The 22,827-nt window shown below is 41.6% G+C and overlaps 1 protein-coding gene across 1 annotated transcript in view; it reads left to right on the top strand.

Moving 5' to 3' along the window:
* LOC145998471 (prostatic acid phosphatase-like) overlaps positions 1-22,827 on the top strand; it is a 102,506-nt gene extending 79,679 nt beyond the window's left edge. Inside the window, exon 7 of the mRNA XM_083134883.1 lies at positions 22,311-22,827. Coding sequence (XP_082991009.1) covers positions 22,311-22,493 — 183 coding nt within the window. The 3' untranslated portion in view covers positions 22,494-22,827. The remainder of the gene's footprint in view (positions 1-22,310) is intronic.

The following is a 22,827-nucleotide window of genomic DNA, read 5'->3' as shown; positions in this document are numbered from 1 at the left end:
AGGTCATACGAACTAACCGATCCCTGATCATGTTGTTAATCGTAGATGCTTTATTATTTATTTATTTTTATTATTTTTTATTTTTTCTTGTCCTCGTTTTCCATTTTGAAGGGTACACCTTCTCTTTCGTAAGTGAATTGTTTTCATAAATGTTTTCCCTTGCAAGGTGATCGTCTAAGTGTTTTCAGTATTGAAGTGGTACATATTTACTTATTCTGAGGGTAGTTCACTTAGATCATATTTATTCAGTAGTAGGAAAATTACTTCAGTTAGGAAAGTAATAATTTGCTATGGTGCGGCATGTGTTGGATATATCACGTGCCGTAGTTCCGGAGGATGATGGATATTATACAGCTGATAGTCTGGATGCTGTGGATATATCAGGAAGGTATACATGGTTAAGAGATGCTGTAATGGTGTGCAGTGGTATGTAGGAAGGCAGTCGTGAAGAGCATCTTCGTACATTGTGCTAAGAAGTTGTGGATGGTGCGAGTTCATTCGACTAGTTATATATTTGTGACGGACGGCTTCGATATGAGTTGTGATTTCGGGAAAGGTTATTCGTTCATACAGTAGTCCTGTAGGACTTGGTAGGACTACTCTGAAGGCCAAACGAAGAGCATGTCTTTCCAGAACTTGTAGTTTATGATAAAATGAATCTGGTGCTGATATCCATGCAGTGTGGCCGTAAGTAATTGCTGGTCGAAAGAAAGCCTTGTAGGTATGTAAGACGACCTGGGAGTTGAGTCCCCAGGAGGTTCCAATTAGACGTTTGAGTAACCTTAGCCGATTTGTAGCTTTCTTGACAATGTTGAGTAAGTGAGGTTTCCAGGTTAGCTTGGAGTCGAATATGACTCCCAGGAATTTGGAGTGGTGGCAGGCAGAATAGGAGTTCCCCGTATTTTAATGTTTAACAATGTTGGGTTCCTTTGGATCTTCGAGCGACAGCCTGTCTGTAGAAACACCAATGCTTATGTTTTGAGAGCATTAATCGTGAGACGCCATGTGTCACACTATCTTTGGAAGGAGTTTATAGCTGGTTGGAGAGCTTTGTTGATAGCTTGGATGGTTGAAAAACATGCGAGGAATGCGGTGTCGTCGGCGAATTGGTAGATAGCAACTTGTGGGTTTCTTGGCACATCGGCAACGTATAGTATGTAGAGTAATGGTGATAGAGCAGCACCCTGTGGAACGCCAGAGTAAGGGAAAATGGGGTATGACATCGCTCCATTTACATTGACATAAGCGACCCTATTTGTTAGAAAGCTGTGTACTAATCTGACATAGGAAAGCGGTAGGTTGAATTTATGGAGCTTGTAGATGAGTCCAGTATGCCATACTTTGTCAAATGCTTTCTCCAAGTCGAATAGTACTAGACAGGATGGTTTGGAAGTGTTGAAGTGATTTGTGATGCGAGTCGTTAGTTTTAACAAATTATCAAGGACACTGTGTTGAGGTCTAAAGCCTGCTTCGTGCGACGGAAGTAAACTGTGTGCTTGTAAGTGCATGTGTATGCGTCGAACAATGATGCGTTCGAATATTTTGCTAAAGGTTGATGTGAACTGAATAGGTCGATAGTTTGTGGGGTTGGTACTATCTTTGTTTGGCTTTGGGAACATTAGAACCTTCGAAATCTTCCAGTCTGCCGAGTAGTGTCCTGTGCGGAGGATAAAATTGTAGATAATAGCCAGAAAGGACAGCAATGCAAGCGGGGCCTGTTTGATCAATACGTATGTGATATTGTCCAATCCGGGAGCAGTGTTTCTCTTCCTACGCACAGTATTGATAATATCGTCTGTTGTGATAGGAACAGTTAGAGCATTAGTAGGATCAATAGTGTGCGTATTACTGGGTCGCAGTTGCCTGTTATTAGGGTTGGTGACTCTGTCAATTTTGGTCTGGAGGCGGAGATTTGGAGCTAGTTGTGGTTTTGGATTGAAAGTGTCTTGCAAGACATTTGCGAGGGCATAAGCTTTTTCAGTGTCGGTGTTTAGAGCTGCGTCCTTGATTGTTATCAGATAAGGAGTACTACTGGATTGTCCAGTGAGCACCTTGAAACGTTTCCAGTATTTTGTGGGATGGCTTTCATCACTCTATTGGTTGCACGTTTTAATCCATCGACGTTGTTTATAAGCTTTTATATAGTTTTTAACTGTACGCAGCCATTGACGGTGTAAGTTAAGGGATTCAGGATTTCTGGTCTGGAGGTAGTCCCTGTATGCTCGTCGTGATGCTGTGATTAGGTGAAGATTTTGGGAGGTAGCTTTGGTTTGTAACTATTGAGAGTGGTCGTAGGTATGTTAGTGGTTGCCGCACTGGTAATCTGTGCCGTAAGATGTTCCACCGCCGTATCGAGTTCCTCTGAATTGTTTGGTGGTGGAAGTGGGTCAGAAAATGCTTGCTGTAGCTTTGCACTATATGCCTCCCAGTTCGCTTTGTTGTAACACCAGATTTTTCGAGGTTGTATTGTACTGCTCGTATTGCGGTTACCAAGATTTAAGGTGATTTTCACTGGGTCATGGTCACTGCCGATGGAATCCAGCAAAAATATGTTCAAACAGGCACTAAGAGATGTTGATGTTATAACAACGTCAGGGGTAGTGTTACTTATGGGACGTGTGGCTCTGGGCAGTACATGGAATTCTGCTGTAGTGTTTTGGTCCAGAAATTGTAAAAGTTTGTTTTGTCTTGCATGCTACGACTATGATAATTGATGTCCGCTGCTATGATATAATGTTTGCTAAGGGTTTTGATATGTTGAAAGAATTGGTATGGAATAGTCTCTCCTGGTCTTACATAGATGGTAGCAAATGTAACGACCCGGGATGGAAAGTAGATGGTACTAGCAGTATGTTCTGGCAAGTGGAAGTTTGGTGGGAAGGTAACTGTTCGATATGGTAATTTTCTATCTACTCCAATTGCTGTGCCGCCGTTTACTCTTAAGCCCGGCGGACCATCGTGGCGTGGCATAAGATGTTGTATGGTGGAATATGACAGATCATTTTTGGAGCCAGATAGGTTTCGTTTAGCGCAAAGCAGGTATTGCAATAAAGCTTTTCGTTTAGAAACGGATCGGATATTTTAAAATAGAAAATTATACATATTCCGTACTGCCATATTCAAAACCTTAAACCGCAGTTTCCAAGTGGGATAAGTGGAAATGCACATGAGGACCAGAGTATGTTGCATGGAGTTGCAAGTTGAAAATGGTTTTTGCAGATGCTGTTACTTGGGTTAATATGTGCGTTCTTAAAAATGGGTGCACATTTTGGAGAGTCAGTGTGAAGAAACGTATTAGATCTTCCACTGTTACTGGATGTCGTAGTGAGTTGTCAGGTTCTGTAGCAGTGTCATTGGTGCGCAGGGGAACTCTTAGGTCAGGGTGTTCAGGTATTGCATCTGGCTTGGCTTGGCTTGGCTTTGCATTTGTAACTGTATGTAGGATGGTTTTCCGTACATGTGACACATTTTGGTGGAGCAGTTTGGTTTTAACATTCTTTGGTTGAATGGGGTCCTGAACAGTATCCGCATTTATCTCGGTTTGGACATGCAGCAGTAGTGTGCTTGTTATACTGTTGGCATTTTTCGCACCGCAATGGAAGAGGTTGTTGAGAACGGGATGGTTCAACTTTGTACCTGCGTCTGTATATGTATGCTCCACTGTGTAGTAGGGTGTCTACAGCATTTTGTGAGTCTGTTAGGACCCGCACCATGTATGTGGGTCCATTGTTATTGCGAATACGGATACATTTGCTGATTTGTAGACCTTCGCATTCCAGTTCCTCAAAGATCTCTTCGTCTGTTAGGCTAGGTTCTACACCCCTAATGACAACTGATAGTAGTGGGGATTTATGTGGTGGTGGTTTTTGTTTTTGAGTGGAAGCATTCAGTGTTTGGATGTTTGCTTTTGCTCCATAAATTTCAAAAGAAGCTTTCTTTCTAATTAGTTTTGCAAAGTCTGGATCTGGTGATTTCAATATGATGCCATTACGGGTGAACAGTATCTGTGAAATTTGTGCCCTTGGCACATATTAAGATGTTTGTTGGAACACATGTTTTGCTGTATTGTATTTGGTGTCGTAGTTCGAAAGAAGGAAGTTGTATAGCACTGGTGTCTGTGGGTTTACTTCGGTCTTGTTCTGTCTGGAGTCTGTTCGCTCTGGAAGTTTCTGCTTTTTGTTGGTAATTGGTGACCTAGATCGATCGCGGGAATCCATGGAAGAGCTTCGGGAATTTGGGTTTTCAAGCTTGTTCCGGCCTCTGGCTCTGACATCTCTAGGGACAGTTGGGGGAGCCCTTTATGCATCACTTCCCTTGCACTACTTTGCAATCGGCGAGTGAGTGTGGAAGCTGCACTTTGCACGTGAAGGAGAGTCAAAGCCTCAAAACAGACACTTACCAAACAAGATTTTGGAACCAAACAGCCAGTGAGAAACGAGAACAGAAACCAGAGCCAACGAAAGAAAGAAAGAAAGGATTGATTGCTATTTAGCAGCAATCACCAAAAAATGAGAAAGAGCTGAATCTCCTCCAGTGCCGTCATGACAACTGTCTGCCCCTGAATGCCTATGAACGTGCGGTGCAAACCTGTGCGTATGCTACACAGTTCGTCGCGTTGCAGATCGAATCGGCCAAGCAAGGTTAGAGATTCAGTGAAAACTCGAGATGATGCTTTATGATGTGCGGATCGGTGCGGTAATATATCATAATCGATATGGAGTGTCATGCTTATATTTGACTCCAATCTGTTATATTCCATTGACAACATCTTTAACAATTAACTTCATATACATAATAACAAGAACAAGCTTCGGCAACTGTCGCTCGAAGTTTAAAATATTGTGTTCCCAAAGTGAACGAAACAATTACAATCACCACATACATAACACAACAATCAAAAATTTACTCCAATCTCGGGAGTTTAATGCGGAAATGACGAGGCCTCTCCGACCCCAGCTTGCTAATTAGTGGATTTGTGTGTCCTCTTATTTTATTCCAAAAGGATAGTTTGACTTGTCGTAATGCTACATCAAGAAGCTCCAGTTCAGATCTTCGTGTATCTGGATTATGCGAGTAAGAGGAGGATGCCTTCCAATTGCTCTGGCAGCTCGATTTTGGACTCTTTGCAGTTTAATTAAATGAGTCTTCGCTGCATGCTGATAGGCGGCACTGGCGTATAGTAATATCGGCCGCACCATCATTTTATATAAATGCAGGCGTGTCTCGAGTGTGAGTGCCATGGACCGGAACATTGGGTGTATATATATCCTATCCTCTGTTTGGCCTTCTTAGTCTGGGCATATATGTGTGGTCCGAAGGTAAGGCGTTTATCAATCAGCACCCCCAAGTATCTAACTTGTTCAGCGCTGGGTACATCTCGCTGAAATAGTTGCAAGCTGGCCCCTTCTTTGGCATTGGATAGACTAAAAACGACTGAAGTACTCTTTTCTGGATTTATCTTGATTTTCCACCGTTGAGACCAGCGTTCAAAGATCGGCAGGAAAGTTTGCATCTGTTTCTGACACTGATGCACACGTTTGGCGGTAGTGAATAGTGCAGTGTCGTCTGCGTATGTGGCAATTATCCCTTTGTCTGGGGTGGGTGCATCTGCAGTATACAAAGAGTAAAGTATCGGAGAAATCACCGATCCTTGAGGTACCCCTGCACGGACCAGTCTTAGCGTCGATTTCTGCCCATTTATGGACGTAATGAAACTTCGGTTAGATAGAAAGCTGGCTATGACCTTTATATAGCTGAGTGGAAACCTCATTCGTCGCAGTTTATACAGGGGTCCAGCATGCCAAACTCGATCGAACGCCTTTTGTACATCTAAAAATAATCCTAATGCTCGGCGCTTCCAATCAAGACGAATCGCTACATAGTCAACGACGCGAACAAGTTGTTCGTTATTCCCATGGGAACGGCGAAAACCAAATTGGTGATCTGGAAGCAGATGGTTAGCTTTTATGATCTCATGAAGTCGTCGTAGCATAACTCGTTCAAATAGCTTGCTAACATGAGAAACAAACTGATGGGACGGTAATTGCTGGCATTTTGTGGATCCTTTCCAGGCTTTGGTAGTACGATGAGTTTTGCCAATTTCCACTGAAGTGGGAAGTAACCAAGCTTCAGGATGTTTGTAAATAACTTCGCCAAAAAGACGTAGCCCTTACGGGACAGATCCTTCAGTGCAGCTGGCGGTATCCCGTCTAAGCCGGCAGCAGAGTTGTTTTTCAATTTCCGCGTTGCATTTGCCACCTCGCGAGGCGAGACAGGTGGAACATCCAATGACGAAGGCTGGCGTTGAAGACGTTGGAAAGCAGCATCGACGATCTGTTCTGTAACAGCGTCATGGAGATCATTGTTTGGTTGAAACTGATCGTAAAAATGATCGGCTAGAAGCTCAGCCTGCCTCTGGGGATCCATAATTGGACCTGCAGGGCTATTAATGGCCGTCATAGTAGGCTGTTGACGTTGATTTAAGTTACGAGCAATCTTCCAAAATGTAGGATCAAGCTCTGTCAGTTGGCCAAGTTTGCGATCCCATTGGTGGATTCGTTCACGGTGTAAGTATTGTGAAGGTGACGCTGAAGGAGCATCCAGTCTCCCCGGTGGATGGGCGATCTGGAGCGATGCCATCGTCGGCGCGCCCAACGCACAAGTCGTGTTAATATGTACAAAACTGGAGTAGCCTGAGTAGAGAGTGGATCTCTGGTGAATGTCGTGGATTGGCGCCAGGAATCTGCGATGACGTTGGTGAAGATAGTAACACCCCTGTCGATGTCTGCAGATGATGACAACGGAATAGTTAGGTCAACGGAATTGTGGACACGAGCGGTAAAGAGAGTCCAATCAGTGATAGCTTCTCGTAAGGTGCGGAACTGATGTCGATATAAACCGTATCCGATGGAAGCAGCGACAGGGAGATGATCGGAATCGAGGTCCCAAGTTACAAATGGCATAGTGCTGAGGCCGACATCTTTGGTCAGGATGACATCTAGCACATCGGGGCGACTTCCATTGCGTGGATAATGCGTCGGTTCGTGAGGAGCAGACATGGAAAAAGCCAGCTGATCCATTAAACCAGCCAAAGCGTTCCCGGCTGTGTTGGAGGTGATAGAATGCCAGTCACCGTGTTTGGCGTTCAAATCGCCCCCCCCCCCAGTACAATTCTATCGCCAAGTGTTTCAAGTACAAGGAAATCGTTGGTGGCCAGAACTTCTTGTGGAGGCTTATATGCTGAAATGACAACTAGGTCTTCATTTGGTGCATGGAGCTTCACCGCCAAGGCTTCCAACGAAGCTAAAGGTGGAACTGGTATCTTGATAGCAGTGAGGCCACGTTTAACAAGTATTAGCAGACCTCCCTTGCGACGACCAATACGATCTTCTCGGAATATTTTGTAATTGGGAACTGTCCATGTGATATGAGGTTTAAGATAAGACTCATAGATAAGATCGACATCTATATTCCGTGAGTATAAATAATGTTGAAGCAATAAGATCTGTTTTTCGATGCCATTTGCATTAAAAACAAGCAGATTTATCTGACATAGAAGTCCGTTGCGATTAAAAGCACCCATCACTTTGCATTTGAATGAGTGTTTGCAGAACGATCGTGACATAGTTCATGCTGGTTGTAGCGCGTGACATTCGCTGGAGTCCTCTATTAATGTGCTTCAATATCTTCTCGAAGTGCATTTTATTAACCATGTCCAGTAGAGATTTTAGTATGGAACCCACATCTTCTTCGTTTTCTTCATTAGCCTTAGGACGTTGTCGTCGTCTGTTTTCTGCAACACTACTCACGATATTTGCATAGCTGGTGCCATCCTGAGAGGTGGTTACGGCTGGAGTGGTCAAGGACTCTGTATTCGCATTCGACGCGCGTGTAGACTGCGTCGGTTGTACTGTTTGCCGTTTCGCCATGGCGGTGAAGTATTGGCAACCACGCTAATTCGCCGGGTGATTTTCCTTACAATTACAGCAGACTGCAGGTGTTTCTCTGTCCTTCTTTGGACAATCTGCGGTAAGGTGGCCACTTCCACATTTCACACAACGTGGTCGAGCTGCACAGGTACTTTGGTTGTGGCCCAGGCGCTGACATCGGTGGCATTGTAGGATGCTGGGTGGTCGATATGCCAGAATCTTGATCCGATAATACGAAAGGTACTCTTCTGTATAGATGTCAGCAGACTTTTCGTTCCTGCGAAGCGTGACCAGATACAGAGGTATTTGCTTCCGGACGTGAGTTTTTTGGTCCCTCTGCGTCATGCGTTGTACATTTTGTACATCGTAGCCTTTCTTTGCCAACTCCGCAAAGAAAGTATCATAGGGCACGTCGATAGGTAATTGCCTGATTACGACCTTCAGGGGACGATTTTGTCGAACCGGTGCACTTGCAAATTCAATCTTCTTGGTGGTGAGGTTGCGTTCGAGAGATTCGAAGTCAGCAGTTGTTTGACAGTGAACTCGGATACAGCTAGCTGTATATTGAATTCGCGGTTCGGATTTCAGAATATTGTACAGCGTAGCCACAAATGTGTGCGGGGATGATACATTGTAAATAAATATCGGAGGTATCTTGCGATTGGACGAAGTTGTTTCACCCGCGAATTCAATTCCATCTTGATGTCCGTTGGTGGCAGATGTTCCTGCCATAGAATCAGAGTCCTTGGTATAAATCTGAAGAAGCTGATATTCGTTGGACACTGGCACTGAGGCAGCATGCGGCACAGGTTGACTAGGCTTCGCAGCTTTCATTGGATTCACTAACTGAAAACCATCGAAGTTGGTATCTTGGTCTGCACTGGAAATCGACTGTTGACGTTCTCTCTTGCGAGATTCTTCAAAATCTAGCCTACTCACTGGTCTGGGGTTCAGGCCACCACTAAAACCACCTCTTGGGTAGGGATGATGCCGAGGGATGGCGCCGATATTTCTGGATTTCAGATCTTGGAAATGTGGAGTCATCTGGGCTTCTAGCGTGCCATAATGGTTGGCAGTCTCTGTTGATAAGTTCTCTTCCATCTCGACCTCGTCTGACCAGTCGCGTCTTCCTTCGGTACCCATGGCTGAAGAGATGAACAACACACCGGAAGGAATGCGGTCGTCTAATGAAATCTTCTGCTTGTCCGACATCTAGGCACAGGTTCCACAACTAGGCGACGTCTTCTGTAATCCCCTGGCGTGGCTTGGTATCCACCACACCAGGGACTCCCTCCTTGGATCGTTTTTGTGTGCTTTATGATTTTCCTTTTTTTTCTTTTTTTCCCCCGGTCATCCGTTTAGAGGGTTCTGTCCCTCTCTTCGGTACGTGCTAGATACTTATAAATATATAATAATAATAATAGATAGGCTAAGTGCACTTTTTTCTATTTTTGGGATTATGAAATGAACATTAACCTAGTCTTGAAATGACCTTGGATTTTTATTGCTATATTATATTACACCCTACTTTCATTCTTATGTTAGTAAATAAATACCCTTTCTTGTAGTTTGATTATTAGTTGCAATATGAAGGGTATAAATGTGGTCGTAATTGTGGTGGATGATGAATGGTGTATAGTTCATAATCAGGATGTTTGGGCCCGATGGTCAGAGTATACAGAGTTAAAAGATGTTGTAATGGAGTATACAATCTGTATGGGTAACAGTCGTGTATTGCATCTTCACGGATTGTGTGAACCAGCGGTGGGTGTTCTTTGTCCATCCTGTTATTTATATATTCTTTTCGCAATGCCTCTAGGTGAAGTGTTATATGTGGAAAACTTATTCGTGTGTATAAGAGTCGAGTTGGACTTGGTAGTTTGATTCTGTATGCCAGTCGACATGCATGTCTCTCTATGATTTGTAGTCGTTCATAGAACGAGTCCTCTGCTGAGAGCCATGCTGTATGTCCATACGTAAGTACGGGCCGAAGAAAGGCCATATAGGTATTTAGGAGGATGTTTGCTCGAAGTCCCCAATTCGTGCCGACAAGTCTCTTCATCAGCTGTAGTCTGTTTTTGGCTTTCTTTTTGATGTTCTGCAAGTGTGGTGTCCATGTTAGTTTTGTGTCAAATATGACACCAAGATATTTGACGCTGTTGGTAGGAATTATGCGTGTGCCACGGATCTTAAGATCTAACATACGTGGATTTCTTTGTACCCTTGAACGACATCCAGTAGGAAGAAATATTATGGCTTGAGTTTTTGCACTATTGATGGTGAGTCTCCAAGTGTCGCACCATCGTTGAAATACATTAATAGCTGGTTGCATAATGCGATTTATTGCTTGAATTGTAGAACCACAAGCCAGTAGAGCTGTATCATCAGCGTATTGGTATGTTGACACCTGAGAGAATGTTGGCATATCTGCGACATAAAGTAAGTAGAGCAATGGAGATAATACCGATCCTTGCGGTACTCCGGCGTTCAGGAAGATAGGGTGAGACAGATTGTTATTTATTGTTACATATGCCATTCGGTTGATAAGAAAGTTGAAAATTAATCGAATGTAACAGAAAGGAAGGCGAAACGTATGCAGTTTATATATGAGGCCGGTGTGCCACACTTTATCGAATGCCTTTTCAAGATCGAATAGTATTAAACAAGAGGGTTTAGATGTATTGTACTGGTTGTAGATTCGATTTGAGAGTCTTAGTAGGTTATCCAAGACGCTAAAGTGTGGCCTAAATCCGACTTGGTGTATCGGGAGATAATTATTTGACAATAAGTGAGAATGTAATCGGCGGACTAAATTTTTTTCAAGGATTTTGCTGAGTGTTGACGTTAGTTGTATAGGTCTATAGCATTTTGGGTCTGTACGATCTTTATCAGGCTTCGGAAACATGAGTACCTTCGACACTTTCCATTCGACAGGGTAATATCCAGTGCGAAGGATTAAGTTGTATATCAAGGCGAGAAATGACAACATTGCTAGTGGAGCTTTCTTTATCAAGACATATGTGATGGAATCAAACCCTGGGGCAGTGTTTCTTTTGTTGCGGACTGCGTTTGTTATATCATCTGTGGTGATTAAAGTAGTAAGAGGGTGATTTGCGTTGATAGTATGATGAGGACTGGGTTGCAGTTGTCTATTTTCAGGATGTACCTTCCTTGTTATTTGAGATTCTAATCTGCTATTAGGGGCAAGCGGAAGTGGAGGAGTAAATGTGTCTTGGAGAATCTGTGCAAATTCATTTGCCTTTTCGTAATCATTTGTAAGAGCTTGTTGTTGTGAAAGAAGAGGATACGTAGTACTTGTATGTTTTCCTGTAAGCATATGAAATCGTTTCCAGAATTTACTAGGATGGCTTTCAGCATCAAGGTGATTGCAAGTGTCGATCCACTGACGCTGTTTGTGTGCCTTTATGTAGTTATGGACAGTTCTTATCCATTGGCGGTGAACTCGCAGACATTCAGGATTCCTTGTTTGTACGTATTCCCGATAGGCACGACGTGATGCAGTTACTAGATGAAGGTATTTAGGTGGTAGTTTAGGTTTAAAACTGTTCACAGTTATCTGTGGTATATGTGTGCTTGCTGCTTGTTTGACTTCTGACGTGATGTTTTCTACAGCCTTATCTAATTCGTCAGAGTTCGTTGGAGGGGTGAGATTTTGAAAGATAGTGGAGAGATCTTCTCGATAACCTTCCCAATTTGCTCTGTTATAATTGTAGATCCGCTTTGGAGGAACCTGTTTGTGTTGAGTATAGTGGTGCACTGGTAGAGTTATTTTAATTGGTGCATGATCACTTCCTATCGGTGCAAGGACTTCTATGTTAATTTTGTCAGCTAAGGAAGGTGACACAAAAACTACATCGGGGGTTGTGTTACTCTCTGGACGAGTTGCAGATGGTAAATCTTGAAATATACCTGTAGTATTGTTATCGATGGTAGTGTGGAAAGTTGTTCGTTCTGCATTTGTTCGACTATGTATATTAATATCAGCTAGTATGAAGTAGTGACGGTATGTAGAAGCGATATAAAGAAAGAAGTCTGTATGTAGAGGGCTAGTGGGTCGTATATATACAGTAGCCAATGTCACATTTATATTTTTGAGATAAAGTGTGGCAATAGAATATTCTTGGTATGGAAATTGAGGTGGTAATATATTTGTTCTATAGGGAAATTTTGGCTTGATCCCTAGGGCTACTCCACCACATAATCGTTGCGCCGTTGTAGGACCAGGTGTATGTAGCAAGGAATACCTGGGTATGTAAAGGGGTGTGGCTTTGGGGATACGGGTTTCATTCAGTGCAAAGAAATGAATGTCTTCTTCCAGGAGAAGTTCCTGGAATATAGCTTTATGTTTCGGTAGAGAACGGATGTTCATAAATAGGAAATTATATTGTATATAGCCCGCCATAATTATATAAATAACAGTTAGGTTTCTAAACTTCAGTTTCCAGTGGTACAATTTGAAAATGTACATGTGGACCAGAATATGTAGCGAACAGGTGGACACGAAAAAGAGTCTTAGCTGTCTGTACTATCTGTTGTAATATATGTTGGCGTAGAAATGGGTGGATATTTTGTAGGGTTAATGTTTGAAATCTAAGTAGATCTTCAACAGTCACTGGTTGTTTCAGAGAGTTCTGTGGTGGAGTTGTAGAGTCCATAGTTCTTAATGGTACAGTTATAGCTCGACCACAAGGAAAAAAACCTTCCGTCCAAAGCGTTCGCGCAACTTCCCTGCCGTTATCGGTGTTCGGGGCAGTGTTGCCAGGTCAGATTTGTAAAATTCGGGAGATTGTTCCTTGGAAACCAGAAGTTCTGCTACAAAATCCGATGATCTAATAGAAGAGGATGAACGACGTTCTTGGGGGGGGGGGAGGGCGGCATAGTTGTGCGCACTGGGGGGGGCAAGGGGAGTGGCGCGCATTGTTTACGGTGTAAACGTCACAGATACTTTTGTAACAATGGTGCTAAACCCAGCACCCTGTGTTTGGCGAAAATATACCGAAGATCTCCATTTCAGGAGTGGACATGTTTCAAACAAAAGAAAGTAAACCGCCCGAAGGAACCGACCAACATCTTTCATCTCTTCCGCATTTTCCGGTTAGAGGGTGCGTGGAAAACACCCTCAAATTTGCCCTTTCTCAGCATCGACACAAGGGGTTGGGATGCCTCTATTATCGCGAGGAATTTTTATGACAGGAAATGGTAGAAAGTTGTGTTCACAGATGAAGCTAACGTGCCGCCTTTCGTTGTCGGCGATTTTCCACAATCTTTCAAGTCGAATGCTAACAATAACAAATCAATTTGCCTTCTGATGGTGTTCGTGTGCAGCTATCGATAGGGGTGGGCACGCGTCCTGCACCATAATGAAAAAATGCATTACGTATGTGAAATATATTTGGTGAATTAGACAGCATGTCTTCCTCAATAATTCAAGATAGCAACGCTTATGCTAGGGTGCCACCCATCCTCCCCATCTGCTAGAAATACACACACACACCCACAAACACATACATGTATAACATAATTTGCCCACGCTACGAAGTCAGTGTTTCTACCTCGTAACGCAAGGATGTTTCACGGTGTTTGTGTCACTTCATCCATTTCATCAGTTTTTCATTCATCCATATTGTCGTACTTACCCGTAGAGGCACAAAAGCGACGTAAAATAACTAAAATAAAAATAGAGTTTAGGGTGGGATAAAATACAGCCATCTAAAAATAGTAATGTAGTAAAAGTAATAAAATAATGTCCTAGCACAATTGAGTAGCGTTTGACATAATTTCACAGTTCAAACAGCACTTTTCAGGGCTGAGTGGAGTTCCACTCCACATCTCCCCTCCATGTTCAAGTGAAGATGAGCAGGAAACGTGTTTTTGAGCTGGCCGTCGGAGGTGCCATAGCAATAGTTTATTATGGAATCCTACCGAGAAATCAATAGTTCTGGCAACACTGACGTTGGCGACTCTGAAGGCTTCTTCCTCCTGTCTTTTTCCCCCACCCGCCAGCGCGATGGGGTCTGCGCAGGTTTCTTTCCTTGTGGTTCCACTATAGGTCAGGGCGTGAGGCTTCGGGGTTTGGACGTGCAGCACAACGGTAACTATATGAGGGATGAGCCTGTTTGCACGTGTTACATTTGGGTGGTGCATTCAGATTTGTGCACTCTTTAGTCGTGTGTTGGCCAGAACAATAGCCACAGATAGGTGTTTCGGGGCAATTTGCCGTAGTGTGGACGTTGTATTTCTGGCAGCGTTCACATCGTAACGGAAGAGGTGCCCTTGAATGTGATGGTTCAACCCTGTGTCATTGGCGATATATATAAGCCCCTTCATGAAGTAAGCGATCGATTGTGCTGGAACAATCTGTTATTACTCGCATCAGGTAAGTTGGTCCGTTGTTGTTTTTGATTCGAACGCATTTTATAACTTCATGCCCTTCCAAACGTAGTTCTTCTAATACTTCTTGGTCAGCGAGTTCTGGATCTACGCCTTTAATAACGACTGACATGTGAGGTGGTTTGTTTGGGGGTGGTGATTGTTTGGCAGTTTTGGGTGTCAGTTGGGATAGAGCAGCCTGTGGTCCAAAAATTTCGAACGAAACTTTGTTTCTCAAAGTGGATAGAAATTGCGGATCTCTGGATTTTATAATGATGCCATTTCTGGTGAATATAATTTGTTCTACTTGTGCTCGGGGGAGGTATTTTTGTAACTGTTGAAGGAGCAACTTAGGAGTTCTGTACTTGGGGTCGTAATTTTGTAGTAGGAAGTTGTAGACAGTGGAATTTTCTTCAGTTCGGCCATCAATTTGTGTGGTATCTCTGGGATTTAACTTTGGATTGCGTGTTTGTTTGTGGTATTTTTGCTTCTTTTGTTGTTGGAGAGGGGATCGAGAGCGATCCCTAGCTGTCTTTGAATCAGCTGAGGTGCTTCTTGAATTTCCTCGGTTTTGTTTTTGTAAGTTCCTGTCTCGAGCGTGTGCACCCCCAACTTGTTGGGGGAGCCCTTTATGCATGGTGAACAAAGGGAGGAGACCTACCAATACTTATCTTAAAATCAACAAGGCGGAAACAACAATGAGAAACAGAGTTACAAGTGTTGCAAACGAGAATTGCAAACACTGTTTGCTTCAAAATAAGCTGATTATAATGTGCTGCAAACGAGGATTGTAGCACAGTTTGCTTCAAAATAAACTAAGTGCAAAATAAGTAAAGAACAAAGAGCTGCAAACGAGAATTGTAGAACAATTTGCTTCAAAATAAACAGAGTGCAAAATAAGTGTAGAACAAAGTGCTGCAAACGAGGATTGTAGCACAGTTTGCTTCTAATTAAGCAGAGTACAAAGTGCTGCAAACGAGAATTGCGTGCACAGTTTGCTCCAGATATAACCGGGTGGCAAACACAGGTTGCTCCTGTACAAGCACGTGTTGCAAAACACGGTTTGCTTCAAAATAAGCAGTATTGATACCTCTAAGTACTGTGACCAGAGCTCCACCGTTGAAAGTTTGGGGCTACAACCTAGTTGTTGCCACCTGAAAAGTGTCGTTCGAGCTAGATATCCCTTCGCAGCAAGGCGTTCAACAATGTACCTCGGAAACACCAAACCACTGTGTAGACTGCAATTACCTCCAGTCGTCCGTTTCAAACGTACTGAAATTACAGTCACAGCGAATGTTCCAAGGGGGTTTTCTCTCGACGCACTGACGTGGCTTTATGATTTTTTTTTTTTTTTTTTTTTTTTTTTCCGTTCATCCGTTTAGAGGGTTATGTCCCTCTCTTCGGTACGTGCTGATACTTTTAAATATATAATAATAATAATAGATAGGCTAAGTGCACTTTTTCTATTTTTGGGATTATGAAATGAACACTAACCTGGTCTTGAAATGACCTTGGATTTTCATTGTTATATTATATAACACCCTACTTTCATTCTTATGTTAGTAAATAAATACCCTTTCTTGTAGTTTGATTATTAGTTGCAATATGAAGGGTATAAATGTGGTCGTAATTGTGGTGGATGATGAATGGTGTATAGTTCATAATCAGGATGTCTGGGCCCGATGGTCAGAGTATACAGATTTAAAAGATGTTGTAGTGGAGTATACAATCTGTACGGGTAACAGTCGTGTATTGCATCTTCACGGATTGTGTGAACCAACGGTGGGTGTTCTTTGTTCATCCTGTTATTTATATATTCTTTTCGCAATGCCTCTAGGTGAAGTGTTATATGTGGAAAACTTATTCGTGTGTATAAGAGTCGAGTTGGACTTGGTAGTTTGATTCTGTATGCCAGTCGACATGCATGTCTCTCTATGATTTGTAGTCGTTCATAGAACGAGTCCTCTGCTGAGAGCCATGCTGTATGTCCATACGTAAGTACGGGCCGAAGAAAGGCCAAATAGGTATTTAGGAGGATGTTTGCTCGAAGTCCCCAATTCGTGCCGACAAGTCTCTTCATCAGCTGTAGTCTGTTTTTGGCTTTCTTTTTGATGTTCTGCAGGTGTGGTGTCCATGTTAGTTTTGTGTCAAATATGACACCAAGATATTTAACACTGTTGGTAGGAATTATGCGTGTGCCACGGATCTTAAGATCTAACATACTTGGATTTCTTTGTATCCGTGAGCGACATCCTGTAGGAAGAAATATTATGGCTTGAGTTTTTGCGCTATTGATGGTGAGTCTCCAAGTGTCGCACCATCGTTGAAATACATTAATAGCTGGTTGCATAATGCGATTTATTGCTTGAATTGTAGAACCACAAGCCAGTAGAGCTGTATCATCAGCGTATTGGTATGTTGATACCTGAGAGAATGTAGGCATATCTGCGACATAAAGTAAGTAGAGCAGTGGAGATAAAACCGATCCTTGCGGTACTCCGGCGTTCAAGAAGATAGGGTGAGACATATTGTTATTTATTGTTACTTATGCCATTCGGTTGGTAAGAAAGTTGAAAATTAAACGAATGTAACAGAGAGGAAGGCGAAACTTATGCAGTTTATATATGAGGCCGGTGTGCCACACTTTATCGAATGCCTTTTCAAGATCGAATAGTATTAAACAAGAGGGTTTAGATGTATTGTACTGGTTGTAGATTCGATTTGAGAGTCTTAGTAGGTTATCCAAGACGCTAAAGTGTGGCCTAAATCCGGCTTGGTGTATCGGGAGAAAATTATTTGACAATAAGTGAGAATGTAATCGGCGGACTAAAATTTTTTCAAGGATTTTGCTGAGTATTGATGTTAGTTGTATAGGTCTATAGCATTTTGGATCTGTACGATCTTTATCAGGTTTCGGAAACATGAGTACTTTCGAGACTTTCCATTCGACAGGGTAATATCCAGTGCGAAGGATTAAGTTGTATATCAAGGCGAGAAATGACAACATTGCTAGTGGAGCTTTCTTTATCAAAACATATGTTATGGAGTCAAACCCTGGGGCAGTGTTTCTTTTGTTTCGGACTGCGTTTGTTATATCATCTGTGGTAATTAAAGTAGTAAGAGGGTGATTTGCGTTGATAGCATGATGAGAACTGGGTTGCAGTTGTCTATTTTCAGGATGTACCTTACTTGTTATTTGAGATTCTAATCTGCTATTAGGAGCAAGCGGAAGCGGAGGAGTAAATGTGTCTTGGAGAATTTGTGCAAATTCATTTGCCTTTTCATAATCATTTGTAAGAGCTTGTTGTTGTGAGAGAAGAGGATACGTAGTACTTGTATGTTTTCCTGTAAGCATATGAAATCGTTTCCAGAATTTGCTAGGATGGCTTTCAGCATCAAGGTGATTGCAAGTGTCGATCCACTGACGTTGTTTGTGTGCCTTTATGTAGTTATGGACAGTTCTTATCCATTGACGGTGAACTCGCAGACATTCAGGATTCCTTGTTTGTACGTATTCCCGATAGGCACGACGTGATGCAGTCACTAGATGAAGGTATTTAGGTGGTAGTTTAGGTTTAAAACTGTTCACAGTTATCTGTGGTATATGTGTACTTGCTGCTTGTTTGACTTCTGACGTGATGTTTTCTACAGCCTTATCTAGCTCGTTAGAGTTCGTTGGAGGGGTGAAATTTTGAAAGACAGTGGAGAGATCTTCTCGATAACCTTCCCAGTTTGCTCTATTATAATCATAGATCCGCTTTGGAGGAACCTGTTTGTGTTGAGTATAGTGGTGCACTGGTAGAGTTATTTTAATTGGTGCATGATCACTTCCTATCGGTGCTAGGACTTCTATGTTCATTTTGTCAGCTAAGGAAGGTGATACAAAAACTACATCGGGGGTTGTGTTACTCTCTGGACGAGTTGCAGATGGTAAATCTTGAAATATACCTGTAGTATTGTTATCGATGGTAGTGTGGAAAGCTGTTCGTTCTGCATTTGTTCGACTATGTATATTAATATCAGCTAGTATGAAGTAGTGACGGTATGTAGAAGCGATATAAAGAAAGAAGTCCGTAGGTAGAGGGCTAGTGGGTCGTATATATACAGTAGCCAATGTCACATTTATACTTTTGAGATAAAGTGTGGCAATAGAATATTCTTGGTATGGAAATTGAGGTGGTAATATATTTGTTCTATAGGGAAATTTTGGCTTGATCCCTAGGGCTACTCCACCACATAATCGTTGCGCCGTTGTAGGACCAGGTGTATGTAGTAAGGAATACCTGGGTATGTAAAGGGGTGTGGCTTTGGGGATACGGGTTTCATTCAGTGCAAAGAAATGAATGTCTTCTTCCAGGAGTAGTTCCTGGAATATAGCTTTATGTTTCGGTAGAGAACGGATGTTCATAAATAGGAAATTATATTGTATATATCCCGCCATAATTGTATGAATAACAGTTAGGTTTCTAAACTTCAGTTTCCAGTGGTACAATTTGAAAATGTACATGTGGACCAGAATATGTAGCGAACAGGTGGACACGAAAAAGAGTCTTAGCTGTCTGTACTATCTGTTGTAATATATGTTGGCGTAGAAATGGGTGGATATTTTGTAGGGTTAATGTTTGAAATCTAAGTAGGTCTTCAACAGTCACTGGTTGTTTCAGAGAGTTCTGTGGTGGAGTTGTAGAGTCCATAGTTCTTAATGGTACAGTTAGGTCAGGGCGTGAGGCTTCGGGGTTTGGGCGTGTAGCACAGCGGTAACTATATGAGGGATGAGCCTGTTCGCACGTGTTACATTTGGGTGGTGCATTCAGATTTGTGCACTCTTTAGTCGTGTGTTGGCCAGAACAATAGCCACAGATAGGTGTTTCGGGGCAATTTGCCGTAGTGTGGGCGTTGTATTTCTGGCAGCGTTCACATCGTAACGGAAGAGGTGCCCTTGAATGCGATGGTTCAACCCTGTGTCGTTGGCGATATATATAAGCCCCTTCATGAAGTAAGCGATCGATTGTGCTGGAACAATCTGTTATTACTCGCATCAGGTAAGTTGGTCCGTTGTTGTTTTGGATTCGAACGCATTTTATAACTTCATGCCCTTCCAAACGTAGTTCTTCTAGTACTTCTTGGTCAGCAAGTTCTGGATCTACGCCTTTAATAACGACTGACATGTGAGGTGGTTTGTTTGGGGGTGGTGTTTGTTTGGCAGTTTTGGGTGTCAGTTGGGATAGAGCAGCCTGTGGTCCAAAGATTTCGAACGAAACTTTGTTTCTCAAAGTGGATAGAAATTGCGGATCTCTGGATTTTATAATGATGCCATTTCTGGTGAATATAATTTGTTCTACTTGTGCTCGGGGGAGGTATTTTTGTAATTGTTGAAGGAGCAACTTAGGAGTTCTGTACTTGGGGTCGTAATTTTGTAGTAGGAAGTTGTAGACAGTGGAATTTTCTTCAGTTTGGCCATCAATTTGTGTGGTATCTCTGGGATTTAACTTTGGATTGCGTGTTTGTTCGTGGTATTTTTGCTTCTTTTGTTGTTGAAGAGGGGATCGAGAGCGATCCCTAGCTGTCTTTGAATCAGCTGAAGTGCTTCTTGATTTTCCTCGGTCTTGTTTTTGTATGTTCCTGTCTCGAGCGTGTGCACCCCCAACTTGTTGGGGGAGCCCTTTATGCATGGTGAACACAGGGAGGAGACCTACCGATACTTAAAATCAACAAGGCGGAAACAACAATGAGAAACAGAGTTACAAGTGCTGCAAACGGGAATTGCGTGCACAGTTTGCTCCAGATATTACTGGGTGGCAAACACAGGTTGCTCCTGTACAAGCACGTGTTGCAAGCGTGGGTTGCAAAACACGGTTTGCTTCAAAATAAGCAGTATTGATACCTCTAAGTACTGTGCCCTGGAGGATTAGTTACTGGTGACCAGAGCTCCACCGTTGAAAGTTTGGGGCTACAACCTAGTTGCGGCCACCTGAAAAGTGTTGTTCGAGCTAGATATCCCTTCGCAGCAAGGCGTTCAACAATGTACCTCGGAAACACCAAACCACTGTATAGACTGCAATTACCTCCAGTCGTCCGTTCCAAACGTACTGAAATTACAGTCACAGCGAATGTTCCAAGGGGGTTTTCTCTCGACGCACTGACGTGGCTTTATGATCTTTAGCTCCTGATTATATAGTCTGGGATAAAAATATTTATCATGGGAGTTTCACTTTTATTCACCACATTTTATTTTCTGATCTTCGTTGCAACTTCAATATTCACACACCTTTCGAAGGATAATAAAACACATTTTTTCACCAATTACAATCAACATTATCCTTACTGATGTTACCAAAACTTATGTTTGTTTAACATTTGAGTCGCACTGCCATCTACGTATGCCGCATGGAATAAAAGCTTTGGTGCTTTATTCGCACTGGAATTTATTCCACTGTATTTCGGTTTTATTTCATTTTGTCATTACTGTTTATGTTTAATAAGTATCTCTATTGTTATATTAAATGGGTGTCTCTATTGTTAAAAAATTCATCCTATCAAGCTAGTTATCACATGCATCAGGCTTATGTCGAGCTTGCCATGTCAAGCTTGCTTTGACAAGCTAAAAGGAAGCTATCGCAAGCTTGCCACAAGCTTATGTGCTATCTGGGAGGATCCCTCAACTTGCAGATCGTTCTGATAATTAATAAACCACTAGGAATGAAAAGCATCTTAACATCCTGTTATTTACACAGGGGTCGAAAATAGTCAAAGGGTAAAAATAACTGACCAAATACTGGATTACTGACATGACTGATTAATGGACTTACAGCCTATTGGTAAATTAGCATTATACAACTGTAAAAAAGAAAAATAGTTGCACATGCTATCTGGTTTTTATTGAACACAAATAGTGTTATGAATATTAACACAGGTTATTATTTAGTAAAAAATAAGGTAAATATTTTCACTTCTAAAAATATTAAATATGAGAACAAATATAAATTCTGTAACATAAAGTTTGTCTTCACTTTTACTTTGTTTCTCTCTCATTTTTCGCAAAGCTTTTACATGCATTCTCTTCTACCATTGGTTTCTCCACTCCTTGCAGCAGGAGTTCATATTCATACACTGGAGTAATTTAAATAAAGACTTTACTGACCATTTCCTACATAAAAAGTGACAAACTACAGACTAAAATGAAAAACCTGACTATTTTTTCACCCGTTCACAAAACATGCACACAAATAGAAGCAATTTCAACAAACAGGCCTTAGCTTCCTTTAGCTACTAGGTATGGGCATAATTTGTTACACTTACAAGTAGTTATGAGGGATTCCATTGTCACGGGTGGGACACACAGACTATACATTCTCGACATTAAAGTCACTATTTAACAGTGTGTGAAGCAAAATTTTTCTAACAGTTTCTGTGCAATGAATTATGAAACTAAATACTGTTGATTCAACATAAATGCCCTTAGAATAATTTCCCAGATTTATAGCTATAAGTGAACAATTGTGTCGCGGGTGGGACAGATGGAGCACTGCCTCTTGACTTAATAAGAAATTTATTTTAATTTCTCTGAATATTCAAATCATGAAAATAAATTATTTAAGACAAAGAGAGAAGGCAATTGACGTTTGAATATTCTAGAATTGAGGGGGAAATTTTGTAAGTTAAATGAAAAATTAATGGCTCTTTGGTGTCATGGGTCGGACACAATTATAAACCGAAAGTAAATTAAAAAGTTAAAATGAACGAACAATATGTAAAATAACTTCTACTTTCTAACTTATGTATAATACTTGATTTTTTTTTTAATCCAAATGGCAATTTTAGATTGTTGACTCACAAAATAGAATAAAGTTACAGCATTTCATTTAATTATAAAAAAATTAGATTCAGGTGCACTTTTGACATGGAATGCCCCTTATAAATTTAGTCTCTCTTCTCCCATTTTATGGAACTTTGTCCAAAGTAAGTTTCAACGTTCATCTCATTTCTTTCCAGATATTCTTACGGAATGATACAACTCGAGATCCATATCCACTGACGATGCCTGGATGTGACCATCATTGCCCCCTCGACAAGTTTTTGCAGCTCATAGATCACATTATTCCAATTGACTGGGATGAAGAATGCAAAATAGATGATCCGTCCATTCTGCCAACGAGACCTCCACCACCTCCATAATATTTATGACAATTTTACATATGCCATTATCTGAACCATGGGTGTGGAATGATGGATGATTCATTCAAAATTCACGCTCGGTCCATATCAGAATCACGAGGAACTTTACATGACATCTATATTATACATAATATATATATATATATATATTTAGTGTACAACAAATGTTTTATGAAATAGTGTTAATGTTGCTGTTTTTATGCTGTAAAAGTTTACGTTGCAGGTGCAACTATCATGTGTGAATGCGAGTGAGCATGTATGTATATATGTACAACTCAGAAGGCCAATACATTTTTCATTGTATTTACTATTGTAAAATTGTAAATTATAAATC

This window comes from Lepisma saccharinum, chromosome 14 (genome assembly GCF_977018435.1).
Source record: "Lepisma saccharinum chromosome 14, izLepSacc3.1, whole genome shotgun sequence".
Lineage (NCBI taxonomy): Eukaryota > Metazoa > Arthropoda > Insecta > Zygentoma > Lepismatidae > Lepisma > Lepisma saccharinum.
The sequence above is the reverse complement of the archived record's forward strand: the minus strand, read 5'-3'. Positions and strand labels throughout refer to the sequence as shown.